The sequence below is a fragment of the Notothenia coriiceps genome, unplaced genomic scaffold (genome assembly GCF_000735185.1).
Source record: "Notothenia coriiceps isolate Sejong01 unplaced genomic scaffold, NC01 NC01_scaffold00011249, whole genome shotgun sequence".
Lineage (NCBI taxonomy): Eukaryota > Metazoa > Chordata > Actinopteri > Perciformes > Nototheniidae > Notothenia > Notothenia coriiceps.
In genome coordinates, this window is record NW_011343950.1 from 30,232 (window position 1) to 46,995 (window position 16,764).

Below are 16,764 nucleotides of genomic sequence, written 5' to 3' on the forward strand. Positions count from 1 at the left end.
TATCCTTTGCTAATATCTCTGATGTCTAATTGTTGACAAAGTATACAGATTATTTACTTGAGTAAAAGTACCAATACCCCCTGTGAAAATACTAAATGTTCTAGTTAAATTACTACAGCGACAATGGTACTTAAAGGTCCCATGTCATGCTTTTCTGGTTATTACCTGTCCCCTTGTGTGTTATGAAGCTTTTTCTGCATGTAAACGGTCTGCAGAGTAAAAAACCCTCAAAGTACACCCTGTAGCGAGTAAAACACAGAAAAGACCTGTCTATGCTGCCCCAGAACGCCTCGTTGGAGATTTCTCTTTTTCCATTGTTTGCTTCCTGGGTTCTGTGACGTGTGCACACCCAAATCAACAACAAATGACCGGATTGGCCCAAATGGACCAATCTGCGGAGCACCTCACACACCAGGATCCCTTGGCTAACTAACAGGGAGTCCCCATTGACTTGCATAGAGCTCCCTGAACGCTGGTAATAGACGAGTTGGGATCACGGAGAAATGCTCTCCACAGACCCATTCTCACAGCGTTATAAACCTTTTTCTTTCTCAATATCAAGCCACACTTATTGTTTTTACTTCGGCTGTGAGTGTTTGTGTGTGCTCAGGATGAGTTTCGCTTGTTCTCGCTGTATCGCCGACCCGGAAACCTGTCCGTTCCTCGCAGCAGCGAGCCTCGCAACGTCCCGACCAATCAGAGCACACTTGGCTCACAGGGAGGGGGGGGCAGGAGCTCCAACAAACCGTTTAGGACAGAGAGTGAATACCTGGTTAATACACATACTATACAGAGATGCTGTTTGAGAAACCAATGTGATTTTGGAAAATTGCACAATTTAAATCTATTCTAGTAGACCTCAACAATGGAAATATGATCAGTAGAAATGGCCATGACATGGGACCTTTAATGTTACTTCTTTAGCAGCCCACCTTTATAAAGATCCTCGCTAACATCAAAAAACGACATTATCTGAACATATATGATAATAGACACTGTCAACCCACTTGATGATAACATTTTGACATGTATTTTACATGTGTCAACAGCTGGCTTAGAAATACAAATGATGTAACATTTAGTGAAGGAGAAGGTGTTTTACGAAAGCAAGTGATGATCCCAAAACAATCTGAGCTACAAAATATAATCTGATCACTTTATTAGCTGTCCTTCAGATTAAATGGTATTTTGAGGCAAATCTTTGGTCGGTCAGAACACAAAATCAGTATCTTTGTATACACCACATTGACCTGCGCTGTGTCTTGTTACCGTTCAACAAAAATGGCATCAAGGTGCTGATCCAAACTGACATTTAAAATGGTCTCCTCGGGGCAGAATATGCAGCCATGCGTTCACTCATAAATCTGTCACTGTCTCCTTTTGTTTCTTCAGGAACATCAAAATCTTTGTGAAAAGGAAAAAACTCCCAGGAACAGTAAACTGTCAGCAGCAGTGTGTAACTACGTCTACAACATGGCTTTTGTTCAAGAGCTACCCTGAGAGCCTTGATGGTCTCTTAGAGAGCATGTTTTTCCTTCATCATAGCAGATGGTGAATTTCAGAAGCCATTTACTCTGCATAAACAAACTTGAAATGCATAACTTAACATTCAAACTTAGACACAGAGAATGACCCTGTGTGTGTGTGTGTGTGCGTGTGTTTGTGTGTGTGTGTGCGTGTGCGTGTGCGTGTGCGTTTGTGTGTGTGTGTGTGTGTGTGTGTGTGTGTGTGTGTGTGTGTGTGTGTGTGTGTGTGTGTGTGTGTGTGTGTGTGTGTGTGTGTGTGTGTGTGTGTGTGTGTGTGTGTGTGTGTGTGGGTGGGTGATACATGACAAGTACTCATCTGTCTTGTACACCTGCTAGGAGGTCCTCAGTGGGCGATATTTGGCTTTAAATTGAATCTCATTCTCTCTTGGAAGTGTCGGGGCACCGTGGAAATCTGATCTGTGACTTGGCGTCACTCCATAGCAGGTGGGATGCAACGGGACCCTTGGCACACCAGCTGTCATAAAGTTAAGACTTTAATATGTTGGCTTTTAGCTTATCCTAAAACCCCCGCCATGATTAATATAAATTTTTACTCATTTATCGGGTGTCTGTTCTCTCCAATGAAGAGTTTGCTACTTAAAACTTTCCAACGGCAACTTAGTAGAAAATTAAAGGGAGGCATAAACATGTGGAGTATGAATAAGAAATATTGAATCAACAGCCTTTCCAAACCTCCTGTTTTTAAAGTTGTTACACACAACAAATTAGAGACGTGTGGTTTCAAGGCCCCAGGAATCTAAAGGAAAGCATAAGAAGTGAGGATACAGTGTGAAAGCTGTCGGACAGAAAACATATTTTCTGAAGGATGATGACACAGTGGCTCAAAAAAGAGAAGCAAGGACATTCAGTATTTACAATGTGCAGAGTGGGTGGTGGAGCCTAATGTCAATGCATTAAAGACCTCCTGTACAAAGGGCATTGTTAAATGTACTGGCTCACTTTTAATTATAGACGATTCACTCAGAAAGCCTTGGCAGAGCTCTAGCATCTCTACCACTGAGATAAGAAAAGGATCTCCACAAAGCCACAGTTGGAATCTGTTGCTGTCGACTGCTTTTCACATTCTTTTGGTTGTCAAAGAGAAAATACATCAGAAGCAAGGCTTTTTCATAGCCCCATAAGTTCAAATCCATTCTGGTAGAAATGACACACTAACGATTGAACCTCTTATACAGTGCAATGGAAGATTGTACGATCAAGACAGAAACCCACGGATGGATACTTTACTTTGAAACTGGAGAAAATACTGGTCAAAAATAGTGTTGCTCGCCATTTTGATCTCATTTCCCGGCTGCAAAAGAGTTTCTCCCTGCTGCTGCTGCTGCTGCTGTCAGAACAGAGTGGGCTGGGAGACAGAAATCCCAGCATATAATTAGAAATTTAACTGATTTTGCTGGCACCCACTCCATAGAGCATTTGAATAATGTTCATAGCAGACAATGAATCATGTATTCATGTATTTAGCTTTCTTTAAGCAAATAGTCGCCCCAGAAACTGGCCTAGGTTATGAAAGTCGAAGGAAGCTAATCTTACATAACTGTGATTGGATCATTTGTAATGCTTTGGCACGATGTGGCATGGATTCACAGGGTAATCCCAGTAAAAACAATCATTTTGAGTTATCACATACATTTTACCCTCAAAACAGCAAAACAATAAGCTGAAAGGCACTTTTGAGATAAGAAAGCTGCGTTACTATAGTTACTACCCCATGTACTAAACTGTAATGGAAACACAGCATAAAGTGAGCCTGGCCTACCAAGGCCTAACCATACTGTACTAAGCCGTGCTAGATCCTGGAGTGGAAAAGCGCCATTAAAGATACAGTTTTCAAGTTTAAGGTCCATAAATGTTTTTTGGCTTTGTAAATACAGCATGTTTACAGTCAAAATGTGTGTTATTCAAATGTGTATGTTAACCAAATGTCCAGAGAATTGGCAAGAGAATTAGAATTCATGCACGTTTAAAGCCATGATGTTTCCATTCCACCTTGGCATGTTTTGCTTTTACTGATGCACAAACCTTTTCACCTCAGCAAAGTGTAAAAACATAAAAGCCAAACAATGTTTTTTTTTTTTATATTTTCCCTCTCCTAATAATACGTTGCTTTGGAAAACTGGTAAACCTAGCATCTCTGAAACAAATATGGCATTCCCCTAAAGGATAAAATACATATTCTAAAAAGAATTCCAGTATGCACATTCTTACTTTAACTTCTTATGTTTATATATATATTTGTATTCCGTTACTCAATATCGGATCAGTGCATCACCTCATTTAACCATCTATCCTTAAATTCCAGCAGGTTTTTCTGGGTGAACCGACCTCAGATAGCTCCCCATGAGGACACATGTCAGTGCAGTCTGAGTTAGTTACTGTGAGCAGAGGGAGAGTGACCTAAGCACGTGTTGGAGTAGCTTAAAGACACATCATGGCTCTGCCTCACAGAGAGTCCAGATTACCCTCGACACGTCAGGAAACACCTCAAAGATTATCTTAAACCTCCATGACTGGAGATCCCCAGATACTTCTGAACCACTGGAGCTGTGAGAGGGAACCTAACCAGCTTAAACTGGACGGGAAAGGTTAGTTTAAAAATGTATTCTGTTACAACCACTAAATTCTTGTAAAACCGTTGAATCAGTAACCTAATCCATGTACCACAATAAAAGAGGGGTGAAATCCTTAAAATTGGAAGCACCTGAATGTGTTTTTTGTTGTTATCCTGAAATAAGGTCTGTGTTTAACACAAGCTGAAGAAATGTTAACGTTTAAATACGTCAGTAAATACCCCACTGGAGAAATTAAAAACAGCAGTTACTAACAAGTGTCTTAATAATACAACGAAACGTCATCACGGCCAACATTAGCCGCCTTTAGCTTAACGGTGGTGGCGTGAAGTCATGTGACCGTGCTGTAGTTCCTTCATAGCCCAACATTTTACTCCAAAAATCATAAAGTCGTACTAATATGTGGAGATTATCTTGCTGAACAAATCTTGTAAGAATAATAAAAGTTTGTTTGACACAGAGATTATTTTCTGGAATAATCCAATTTTAAAAACCCATTGCTTTTTTTTTAGGAAGCCCTTGCGATGTTAACTTCTGGTTGGCCTACAAAAATACGTAATCACTGCACCACTCTTTAAAATAGCCTGATTACTTTCGGATCCATTTGCATTACCTCAATGTCAAATGCAATGCAAGAGAAAATAAATATCAGGCATTTTGAGCATAAACTGTGTTTTTTTTTAAACAAATCCGGTGTCCATCTACTGCATATAAAAAATTAAGATATTTACCAAAAAAAAGAACGAAAGTAGCCTAAATTAAAATCAAATAGCAAATTCAGGCAGTTCGTATACCTTTGCATAATTTCCATTGAAAAAAATCTAAAAGTTATTTGATTACGTCTTTTCATTATGTATATATTATATATTTATAATATAGTTACAACCGGCCCTTTGAGTGCAATTTAGTTTGACACCCCTGCTGTAAGGAGATACAGTTGATTTTTTTTGTATCCTAATCTCCTTACATGTTACTCCCCAAGGACGACACAAGTGTGGTTGGCATGTGCAAGGTGTGTGATTTTAGAGGTTACCTTGGTGCTAAATATAGGTTTGCTGTGCATGTGTGTGTGTGTGTGTGTGTGTGCGTGTGCATGTGTGTGTGTGTGCGTGTGCGTGTGCGTGTGTGTGTAGCTGTTTCCATTCTGTGCGTTTCACATTTATCCCATTAAATGAAGGCGAGGCTGCAGGAGAGCGGCTGACATGTTGATTAATGGTTTAATCAGCAGCAGTGTGTTTCTGCACGGCTGTGTCCTGCACCGACACAACACCACTTTACACCTGAGGGACACACACTGTCACACACACACTACCTTCACATACCCCTACACACACTGCATGGATAGAGACAGTAAACTCACAGCTGAAACTGCAGTATTTAGATCAAAACAAATCAGGAAGAACAATCTTTTTTGTGAGCTTTTGGGCCCATAACATTGTTACACACCAGTGGAACAAAAAAAACATGTTGTGTATTTGCGCAGATTACCTCTTAGAACCACCAAATGATAGTGTCACATGTTGCCTCATTTGCATATTTAAACATTACCTTTCAGAAAACTTGTAATATAAGAAATAATGAACTTAAAGTCAGTTATGAGCTGGGGTAGTTTCATGGTGATATATATTAGTGTGTTGCGTTGTATCTCTCTCTTAGAGTGTTTGGTGACACTTGTTACACCAATTGTGAATATTAAACATTGTTATGTGTTATTTAAAGCTACTGCTCACTTTGTGCGTTAGCTTAAAGTTAAGTTTACTCACAGCTCCCGAATTTTAGAGGACAAGCGTGGGCGTCCATGGGGAAATCCTCGAGCTGCATGGGGCACTCTGCAGCGATCGTGAGTCTGAGGAGAGAAGGAAGGAAGTCTCTATTAAGATCCCCATTAGCATTATCACTGGCTACATCAATGCTAATCACAACAAAACAACGATCAACAAAATCATCGTGCTCTCAACCATCGTCAAGCCAAATTAACAATCAATTAATTCCTCAAGAATTAATAACACACCTTTACTGCAAGTAAAATGTATACTGTATCATGTGATATCAAACCTCAGTCCTTTTCTGAAATAACCTTACATTTTATATATCTATCTAATCCTAAACAGTCAACGTCCTAAAAAATATAGGGTGTAAAAGATCAAAAATAAATCAGTAATAATTTATTACAGATAAAAAGGTAAAGGAAAAAGAGTAGACTTATATTCAAATTGAATCAAAGGGAAAGCACAGGTTATTTAATATACATATATAATAGACAAATAAGCAAGAGCAAATAAGTACAGCATGGTAGCAACAAATAAGTAGTAGTATTTACAAAAGACTGAATATATAAAGCAGGGTTTTCAAAACTACGGCCAGGGGGCCAAATGCGGCTCGTGGTCCCACACATGAAACTAGTGCTTGTCTTATATTGTAAATCTTAAATATATAAAACATTATATTACATGTGTTAATAAGCCACATTTTCTAATACATTCTGTCAATTACATTTGAAAACATTTTCTATAAAAATCTTACTTGAAAAAAAAGAAAGCCCAATCACTTGCTTGAAATATACACTTCCTATTTCCACTTATTATAAAAAATTAGAGGCCTCTGTTTAAAGGTGACCTATCATGCAAAATGNATATGCCGGGCCACAAAATTCACCAAAAGCAGCAAATAAGACCCCCCCCGAGCATGGGCATAAGGCATAAACAAACAAACCAGGTAGAAGATGGCGGATATTGTTGCTGATGGTTGTGGTAGAGGAGCTGTAGATTTTGCACTAAAATCTGTATCATGGTCAGTAGCGTCTGGAGCACGAACGCAACCCTGTGATCCGCCATTGTTGTTTTTGTTAGCGAAACGCATCAACAATGACGCGGGTGTGAGCAGGAGAGGTGGGGAGAGGCGGGGTTATGGCGTCATCGATTCAGGAAAATATCGTATAGGGGGTACACGGAGCCGCAAGCGTCTCCAGACTTACCCACTTTGGGAGCCGGTTTATCGGTTTCGGGGGCTCCGTTTCGGGTTCGCGTGGACGAACCGTATACGATAAAGAACTTTAGCGGAGACAACTGAAATCGTCTCCGTGTGGACGGGGCCTTAGCCTATCACATACAATGTGTTGGCGCGCTAGCTAATAGGAGCACGACTGTCACTATGTACCGGAAGTAAACAAAGGACCTAGGAGTTTAATAATTTTATAAGCTGCTGCTGGATTTCTTGACCTATAATGATGTGCTTGGTTGGTATTTGATGATTTGATATTTAAAGAAGTATAAAGTAGAATACAATTTCAATACTCAGATAAATACCTCAAAAGATTACTTACTTGAGTAAATGTACTATATTACTGTGTGGCCTATTTCAAAATCAAATATATTAAGTAGCATTAAACAATTTTAGAGTACTAAAGTAAATGTACTATTAACGATTTTTTTTGCCGTACATGTTCCTGTACATTATGAACCCCCCCCCTCCACTTTGTGTACATTACAGCTCTAGAAATGACTGCCCGCTGATAAACTCTCCAGCAACAAGCGGCAGAAAATGTATTATCATACTTCTTTATATAACACAATCCATCAGATGCCTTCCCCCCACCTCCCTTGACGATGTCCCCCCCCTCCTCCACGTGTCACCACTCATCAGCCAATCACAGAGCTTGACGTCCCTCAGTAAAAGCACAACTGATGGGCCTGCGTACAGATTAACCCTGCAGACCCGGGGGCTCAGACTGAGGATAAGTGATTTTTTGTGCCCCCTCCTCCGTCCTAGAGACAGCTGGCTATGTGTGGGAGGCTCTCTCAAATCCTTCCTTCATTGTCTCTATCCAACTTGATTTAAAAAAAATATATATATATTCTTCTCACAACATCTTTGGGTGGCACACAGTGTAATGACTCAGAGAGGAATAATAGGGTGGAGGCTGGGCGGGTTAATAACTGATGTAAGGGAAATAATGATAGATAAAAAGATAACACCAGGGGTCTAACTAACTAACAAGGCATAACTACAGAAATGTTATCACTTGATTTTTTCAGGATTTTTTCATGATTTATGGCGATGTAGCCACATGAATTCGGACTAAGGCAAACATCAGTCTTTCTAAGGCTATTTTAGACCAAGAACCATTTACCCCCAAAAAATAGTAGCCTACCCACCCAACTCCCCAAAGACACAATGTGACCACGCTATAGTTCCTTTAAAGCCCAATATTAGCCAACTTTATTTTAACTGTGATGACGTGAAGTCATGTGACCGTGCTGTAATTCCTTCATAGCCCAACATTAGCCACCTTTAGCTTAGTGGTGGTGACGTGAAGTCATGTAATCGTACTTTAGTTCCTTCATAGCTCAACATTAGCCGCCTTATAGCTTAGCGGTGATGACGTGAAGTCATGTGACCGTGCTGTAGTTCCTTTATAGCCCAACATTAGCCGCCTATAGCTTAGCAGGGGTAACTTGATGTCATGTGTAAGTATAATGACGTTTGTTTGCCACAGATCTTACTTCCTAAAACAATCCAAAATCAAACTAAATCTCATTGGCTTTTCGTCAAGGGATCCAGCGAGATGCTAACTTCAGGGTCGGCCTACACAAATGCGTAATCCCTACAAAACCCTCTATAGGTCATATTTGATCAGAGGCCTGTTCTTTAGTGTCCTCTCGCCTCACTGTACCTCTGCTGGTGTAGATGTCCTCGGTCCCTGCGGTCTGTCCGATCAGATGGTACTGATTGAGGCGAGACCCTTCCTCGGCCACAACCACAGACTTTGCTGCTCCCTGAGTCCACGTGTAGACCACCTCCGACACCGGATAGGCATCTATGAAAACAGGACAAACAGAAACTTATGAGTTCTCTTGAAAAGCAGTTAAAAAATTATACTTTTATTTCAATTATCAAAAGCTATAATGGCAAACATTCACTGGCTGCGAGTGAGGGTATGATCTTAGCAATCAACATTAGTGGAAAGGCTCTCGTAGTTTCTCATATACTGTACTTTCTTTTTTTTTACTTTGCTTAACTTGAGTATTTGCACATGTATCTGTTATTTAAGTAAGATTTTGAGTGTAGTACTTTTACTTGTAACATATATTCCTTAATACTTTCAAGAAAATGAAATGAAAGCTTTAGAGTCAGACGAATACAATTATCTCCAATTTGGAATATTTAGTAAAAAGGTTTTCTTTTATTCTAGAATGTTTATTAAAATGCCAATATCGTATATATTGAAGTGCCTTAAAGATCACCAAATTGTACATCAGATTTTACATTTACAATCCTAAACTATTCCAAAACCAAAAGAAAGTTCATTCTGAGAAAAAAGGGTGAGAAAGATGCTAATCCCCAAATATCTCCGGATGTAAAATAAAGTCACTTGGGATAAAAGCTTCTGACAGTGCAATGTTATGTGGCGGATCAAATCAAATTCATTTCCTGATTTACAACAAACACGGGGGCTGAAGCTGGAAAAGGAGTAATTTCCCTTCAGCACAGAGGCTTGCATGCTTCCTATATTAATTGTATGTTCTACTTTGACCTTTTGTTGTGACTTCCTCTCAGGCAAAGATGAGTTTGATAGATGACATGAATGCAATTATATAAGAGTTGTGTTTTTAGTCATGTTTTCAAGTGCAGGTTCTCTCGGGTTACATTTGGATGCCTCTGTTAACTCTGAATGAATTAAACCCCTTACAGGGACTCACCGTTAAGCAGATAAACTCACATAGTTCAGTGACTTTTTACAATTTGTCCATTCAGATTTGGCAGATTAGAAAAATGTAACACAAGTAGCATGCTCTGTGACAACAAGGAGCTAACAAAATAAGTAGTTCCTGAATAAACTTCATCGTACAATGATGGTCATAATTACATAATATATGTGACCTTAAGCAACTTTAAGGCTTTGTGTAGTTTAATGAAAACTAAGTTGTATGAATATGCTCTATCATCAACATCAGCGTTATTCAGTCTCAACTCAGTTTCTAAATTAAGACAGAAACTACAGACGTCCTATTACTTAGAAATGTATTATAGTATATTAAAAAGGGAGGAAGTCAATGTGACGTCATCCAGGGGTTTGAGCAGACTTGTTTTTATGGAACCAAAAGCGACATTGGAGTATAGAGCTATGTATGACCAAATTGCTGAACAAGACGTTTTAAATTGACCAACATTTTCCCAAAAGTAAGAACAAAAAATAGACAACGCTGTGATAGAAACCTGTCAATCACAGGTGACCCCAACCTAAAGCATAGCCTGTTTCATAGACTTCTATACATCCACACAGGGCCGGTTCTAGACAATTTGATGCCCTAGGCGAGATTTTAGGCCAGATAAGCCAACATCCCCCACTTTCATCACTTAGAGCACCATTCGTACAGGGCAAATTAAAAGTGTAACCGCCGGGGTGAAAAGGGTGTTACATTTACTTAATTATGAATGTTGTTACATCTAGGCCGAAAATTAGGATGAGCACCAACGGTCAACAATGTTTTTTTCCCTCCCAGAGCTATCAGCGCAGCGCCCCCCCCCAGATCTGGCGCCCTTGGCGACCGCCTATGTCGCCTATGCCAAAAACCGGCTCCGCATCCACACATTTAAATAGAACTATGGAACTACATCAAGATCATGCATTATTCAAGAACATGTTAACTAAGGTAGTTAATAGAGTAAAAGTGAAAACAATTGTAATTTTCTCATAGCCCTCGATAGATCTATACATTTAAAGTAAAAGTTATATAGAACATATAACATAACATAGAACGACAGATTGAGATCATGAACTCATAATGAAAATGTTAACTGAAGTTATAAATAAAGTAAGAAGCAGGGACATTTTCTCATAGGCTTCTATACATTTAAAGTAAAAGTTATTGTGATGCCTTATCGACAGGGCTATATGAAACTGGAGATTTAGACCATGAACTCGCTAAGATAATGTTTGCTTAGGTATTAAATCAAGAAAAGTGAGAGGTAAGGAACAATTCTCATAGACTTCTATCCATCCATACATCCAAAGTTGTTGTAATACCTTGTGGACCTTGTAGGCTACATGAAAAGACAGATTGAGCTCATGAAATCAATAAGAAAATGTTTGCTTTGGTATTAAATCAACAAAAAGTGAGAAAAGGAGTAATTGTCTCATAGACTTCTATACAATCAGACTCTATATAGACAGTTCGTTGTCGTTATTCGTCAGTTCCCAAGATGTTTCTAGCTACACTGAACAACAATATAAATGCAACACTTTTGTTTTTGCTCCCATTTTTCATGAGATGAACTCAAAGATCTAAAACATTTTCTATACACACAAAATAACCATTTCTCTCAAATATTGTTCACAAATCTGAAAAAATCTGTGATAGTGAGCACTTCTCCTTTGCCGAGATAATCCATCCCACCTCACAGGTGTGGCATATCAAGATGCTGATTAGACAGCATGATTATTGCACAGGTGTGCCTTAGGCTGGCCACAATAAAAGGCCACTCTGAAACGTGCAGTTGTGCTTTATTGGGGGGGTCTGGGGGGGTCCGAAAACCCTAACCCTAACCCTAACATGTCACCCATTGAGCATGTTTGGGATGCTCTGGATCGGCGTATACGACAGCGTGTTCCAGATCCTGCCAATATCCAGCAACTTCGCACAGCCATTGAAGAGGAGTGGACCAACATTCCACAGGCCACAATCAACAACCTGATCAACTCTATGCGAAGGAGATGGGTGACATGTTAGGGTTAGGGTTTAAGTTTTCGGACCCCCCCAGACCCCCCCAATAAAGCACAACTGCACGTTTCAGAGTGGCCTTTTATTGTGGCCAGCCTAAGGCACACCTGTGCAATAATCATGCTGTCTAATCAGCATCTTGATATGCCACACCTGTGAGGTGGGATGGATTATCTCGGCAAAGGAGAAGTGCTCACTATCACAGATTTTTTCAGATTTGTGAACAATATTTGAGAGAAATGGTTATTTTGTGTGTATAGAAAATGTTTTAGATCTTTGAGTTCATCTCATGAAAAATGGGAGCAAAAACAAAAGTGTTGCATTTATATTGTTGTTCAGTGTAGCTAGAAACATCTTGGGAACTGACGAATAACGACAACGAACTGTCTATATAGAGTCTGATTGTATAGAAGTCTATGAGACAATTACTCCTTTTCTCACTTTTTGTTGATTTAATACCAAAGCAAACATTTTCTTATTGATTTCATGAGCTCAATCTGTCTTTTCATGTAGCCTACAAGGTCCACAAGGTATTACAACAACTTTGGATGTATGGATGGATAGAAGTCTATGAGAATTGTTCCTTACCTCTCACTTTTCTTGATTTAATACCTAAGCAAACATTATCTTAGCGAGTTCATGGTCTAAATCTCCAGTTTCATATAGCCCTGTCGATAAGGCATCACAATAACTTTTACTTTAAATGTATAGAAGCCTATGAGAAAATGTCCCTGCTTCTTACTTTATTTATAACTTCAGTTAACATTTTCATTATGAGTTCATGATCTCAATCTGTCGTTCTATGTTATGTTATCGATTGTATTTTTTTTTTTTTTAATTCCGAGAACATTTTGTTGACAGGCTTTCCGTTTGACTGTTACAAAACCGCTGTCTAAACAAAGTACCCCAAAAATTAGCGCACTTTACCAGGCTAAGCATAATACCAGCTCCTGGCATCAACTAAATATACTTATATAACTAGAAAACATATGTGGTTCTGAACGGAGCCATTATGCATAACGTGGTAGCTTTTGTAAGCAGAGTATTCTTGTGTTTTTATTATTGCGCTACTTTTTAAGAAACGTTTGGAATCATGTCTGGCTGATAGTAATACTCATGCAATATCAATATGCCACTTTATATGACAGTTCGATTTGAAAAAAATATTATTTATTAATCCCAAGGACGTTATGTGAGAGAGACGCTGTGAAATGCAGAAAACACTTCCACCATACTGTGGCTGAATACATGCCGCATAATTCTGTTTTGGTGTGAAGTGTGTGGTGTGTGTGTTGTGTGTGTCGTGTGTGTGTGTGTGTAGTGTTGTGTGTGTGTGTGTGTGTGTGTGTGTGTGTGTAGTGTGTGTGTGTGTTGTGTGTGTGTGTGTGTGTGTGTGTGTGTGTGTGTGTGTGTGTGGTTGTGTGTGTGTGTGTGTGTGTGGTGTGTGTGTGTGTGTGTGTGTGTGTGATTTCTGTCCAAGTCTAACAGTAATTGGCATTACAATCGCAGCACTGTGGTGTTTAGAAGGCATCATTAGATTTACGACGCCCCTTGCCAAGCCAAGTCTGTGGATATCTGTCTCAAAGACCACTCCACAATGTTCACAACAACAATAAGTCTTTGTAAGAGCTGCGTGACGTGAGGCATATGAATCTTCTTCTAAGGAAAGCCAAATTACTTTTGCATATTATTAAAGCAAATACCAGCAAAGGTATAAGAGCGAAGACCCTAGATGGTGAAAATGTACGGTGTTACAACAGCAAAGGGACAAAGCAGGCGAAATAATTGTCTGCTAGACTGCCTAGATAACGACGTGCATTGACCAAACCTGATCGTCTGTTTATGTCCTTTAAGGAGTAGGCTGCTTCAGCCATAATGTCTGTTGTTCGCCATCTGTGAGCCGGGCAAGCCCTAGTCACAGATGGTTATTTAGTTGCGGGTGCACTGGACACTTCCTTCTTTGTTGTTTGTGGACTCCCAAGGTGTGAAATCTTCGAGGCCATAAGTATCCGGCAGCGGCAAGTGACCTCGTGTCTCCCCAAACTGTTTAGGCTATCTTCTCAAAATATGTTTGATTACTAATCATGTGAAACGCAGTTAAATGGGGCCCTAACGAGAGGAAGCTCCTAAATAACAACCATCAGTGTTTGAACATGCAAAGCTCCTGCCTTCCCGCGTCTCTTTCCTGAGTGAGTCGGTGACTCCCACGCTATATTCGGGCGTACGAAGAAGTTTCGCCTGTACAAGTATGCTTTACAATTATGTTTCAATTTGTAGCTTAGCTTAAAAGTTCTGCACTATTTCTAGCGTGATAAGATGACGCTGTAGGAATGGTCGCTAAAAAACCAATAAGTTAGCATTTTAGGCAGTGCTTCGCTGTTTCCATCTTTTTGGCTTTTTAAAGATGCCAAAATATGGATGGGGTTAGCAGCAAGCTTAAAATTTTCTTCTGCCAGCCAAAACAACTTCAAGCTTTTAACACATCTTAAAACCGGCTGTAGGGCTAACAAGTGTCTAAATGAAGACTAGCTAATGATCATGACATGCCAAACTTAGCGCTTTAGCTAGATGGGCTATAACACAGGAGGCCTCATGCTACGGTGGACAGCTATGTTGGTAAAATAGGCAGCTTATGATCAAAGCAATATCAATATTAGGCTGACCATAGAACAAATATCTGATCCTTTCGTTTTTTGGTACTCAGCGTACAAATTGTTTGCAGCTTTTTCAAGGCAGAAGTAATTTGGTTCGCTAATGATCAGCAAGCGCAAGCAACAATTTTTTGTGATGAGAAGTTCCAACGGAACGCTGCAAAAGCATACGACAGGCAAATCAAATGGCCCCATAAACAGATATATTTATAACTGGGACAGCTGTACTCAATTGTATCAAAGCAAGAAGAGCTAAAAAGACTAAAAGAGACGCTTTAGATAAATCTGATGAACCAAAAATCTATCTCATCTGTGTTCTATTCATCTAACTAACTAAGCTAACGAAACTAAACTAACTAACTACACTAACTAACTAACTAAAATGAAATAAACGTAAACACGCAGCATGATAAACCACTAGAAACCATTACTCAAGCCTTAGGGTTAGGGTTAGCTCTTGTGGGCCAGATTTACAAGCTAGAGCTGTTAAATATTTAAATGTGTATTCCGCTCATCTAACGCCTAGGCCTTAAGCGACGCAACACTATCCTTTAAATTGTCACATCTAATTTACCACACAGCTTTGCAGTTGGTTGTTGTTGTTGTTGTTGTTGTTGTTGTTGTTGTTGTTTCACAATGTTGTATTACTCACAGGGTTTCCAATTATCGGTTAGAGCGGAGGAAAACTCATATTCGATTCGAGCAACAAGCTCTCAAAGTTGTTCTGTTGGGGCTCTTCTGTTTTGGTCGGCTCCAGTGTTATGTGAGTTTTATCGTGTGCTCTCTTCATATACAGTAAATCTGACATTTAAGAGGTGTCGGCGCTAGCTTCTGCGCTAACAATGGCGAAAGAATGAAGAAGTGTGGATGTTTTAATAAGCGTTTACACAGGAGTTGCAAAATCTGTTCAGTCACTCGGTATCAATATCTGAGTAAAGAAAATAGTCTCGTCTTTGAAGGTTTGTTTAACATGCAGCCAGCCTGTAAACTGTGATATTTGACCTGCAGAAACATGGCAATGGCTGAGAAGATAAACCCCGGCGCCTTGAAAAGGTTCTCCTTACGTATTAAGCAGTAATTGAGCTGGGGAAGCACAGGACCCCATCGGAACATAACCCCACACACGATGTAGCACGTCGTGTTCTGCAGAGAGGTGATCACGCTATCGGTCCAGCGGGAAGGTTCTCCTGCAGATCTAAAGCCCTGCAGAGTGCTGCCATCTAGCTCAAGGACTTACGCAAAAGGGTTAATGCAGTCGAGAAAAACGGGAAAAGCACTTGCAGCCAGCAGCGTAAGCTCCTTAGCACTAATAACCCTTACAATGGTACCTCTTGTACTGGGACACAGGGCTTTTAATAGACAGCGCAATATCTGGTCAATAAAGAGACATCTCTTTCTCTAGCTGCATGTTTTTGTTTGATAATGGAGCAAGTTTACTTTGATGTTTCTTGTGTAATAGATGCGCTTGAAAGTTCATAGATCTGATTAAAAATACGAGCACAAACATGTCTGAAATAGGATTTTTAGCAACCTCAAAGCCTAAGAAATCTACCATTGTATTAGTGTTGAAATGTAAACTAAAGTACATCCACAAAAGACAGATTTTGAGGGACTAGGTTCATTTAGTCCGGAGCTGTATTTATTAGTGTACAGTTTTGAGGTAGGCTTAGCTTGAGTGTTTCCATTAAATAATCAGGCATATATTTGCTACTTATACTTCTAATCCGCTACATGTCAGCAGGGAGGCTATTGTATTTTACTTGTAAAACAAGTTAGATACCAATCCTGGTTANTTTAGATGAGAATAAAACAAAAACTGTCCAGTATCAAAGACTCATTTCACTTCAGGGTGATAGCAGGACATCCCATCTAGTCACTCAGAAAAAATCAGGACATTCTGATGTACAGTTTCAAAATAAAAGACCTTTGAAGTCTCATATACGAGCTATCATCCCTGTCCCCAAAGGTCTTTTATTTTGAAACTCTACATCAGAATGTCCTGATTTTTTCTGAGTGACTAGATGGGATGTCCTGCTATCACCCTGAAGTGAAATGGATCTATGATACTGGACAGTTTTTGTTTTATTCTCATCTAAACACAGAGGGAGGATTTTTGACTCTACCGTAATGCATAGGATATTCGCGCACCGCAATATCACGTGAGGGCTGGCTTTACTAGGTTTTTCCGAGTGGAGGCTGGCTTGACCGCAGTCTAAACTAGAGAGAGAATCGCTGTTAAGGGGGCTACAACTACAACAAGATGAACATATTTGAC

At 39.7% G+C, this 16,764-nt stretch overlaps 1 protein-coding gene across 1 annotated transcript in view; it reads right to left on the reverse strand.

Annotated features, from left to right (window-relative positions):
• LOC104946646 (gamma-aminobutyric acid receptor subunit alpha-5-like) overlaps positions 1-16,764 on the reverse strand; it is a 34,105-nt gene that overhangs the window by 15,102 nt on the left and 2,239 nt on the right. Inside the window, exon 3 of the mRNA XM_010772522.1 lies at positions 8,790-8,933. Within this exon, the coding sequence (XP_010770824.1) occupies positions 8,790-8,933 (144 nt within the window). The remainder of the gene's footprint in view (positions 1-8,789; positions 8,934-16,764) is intronic.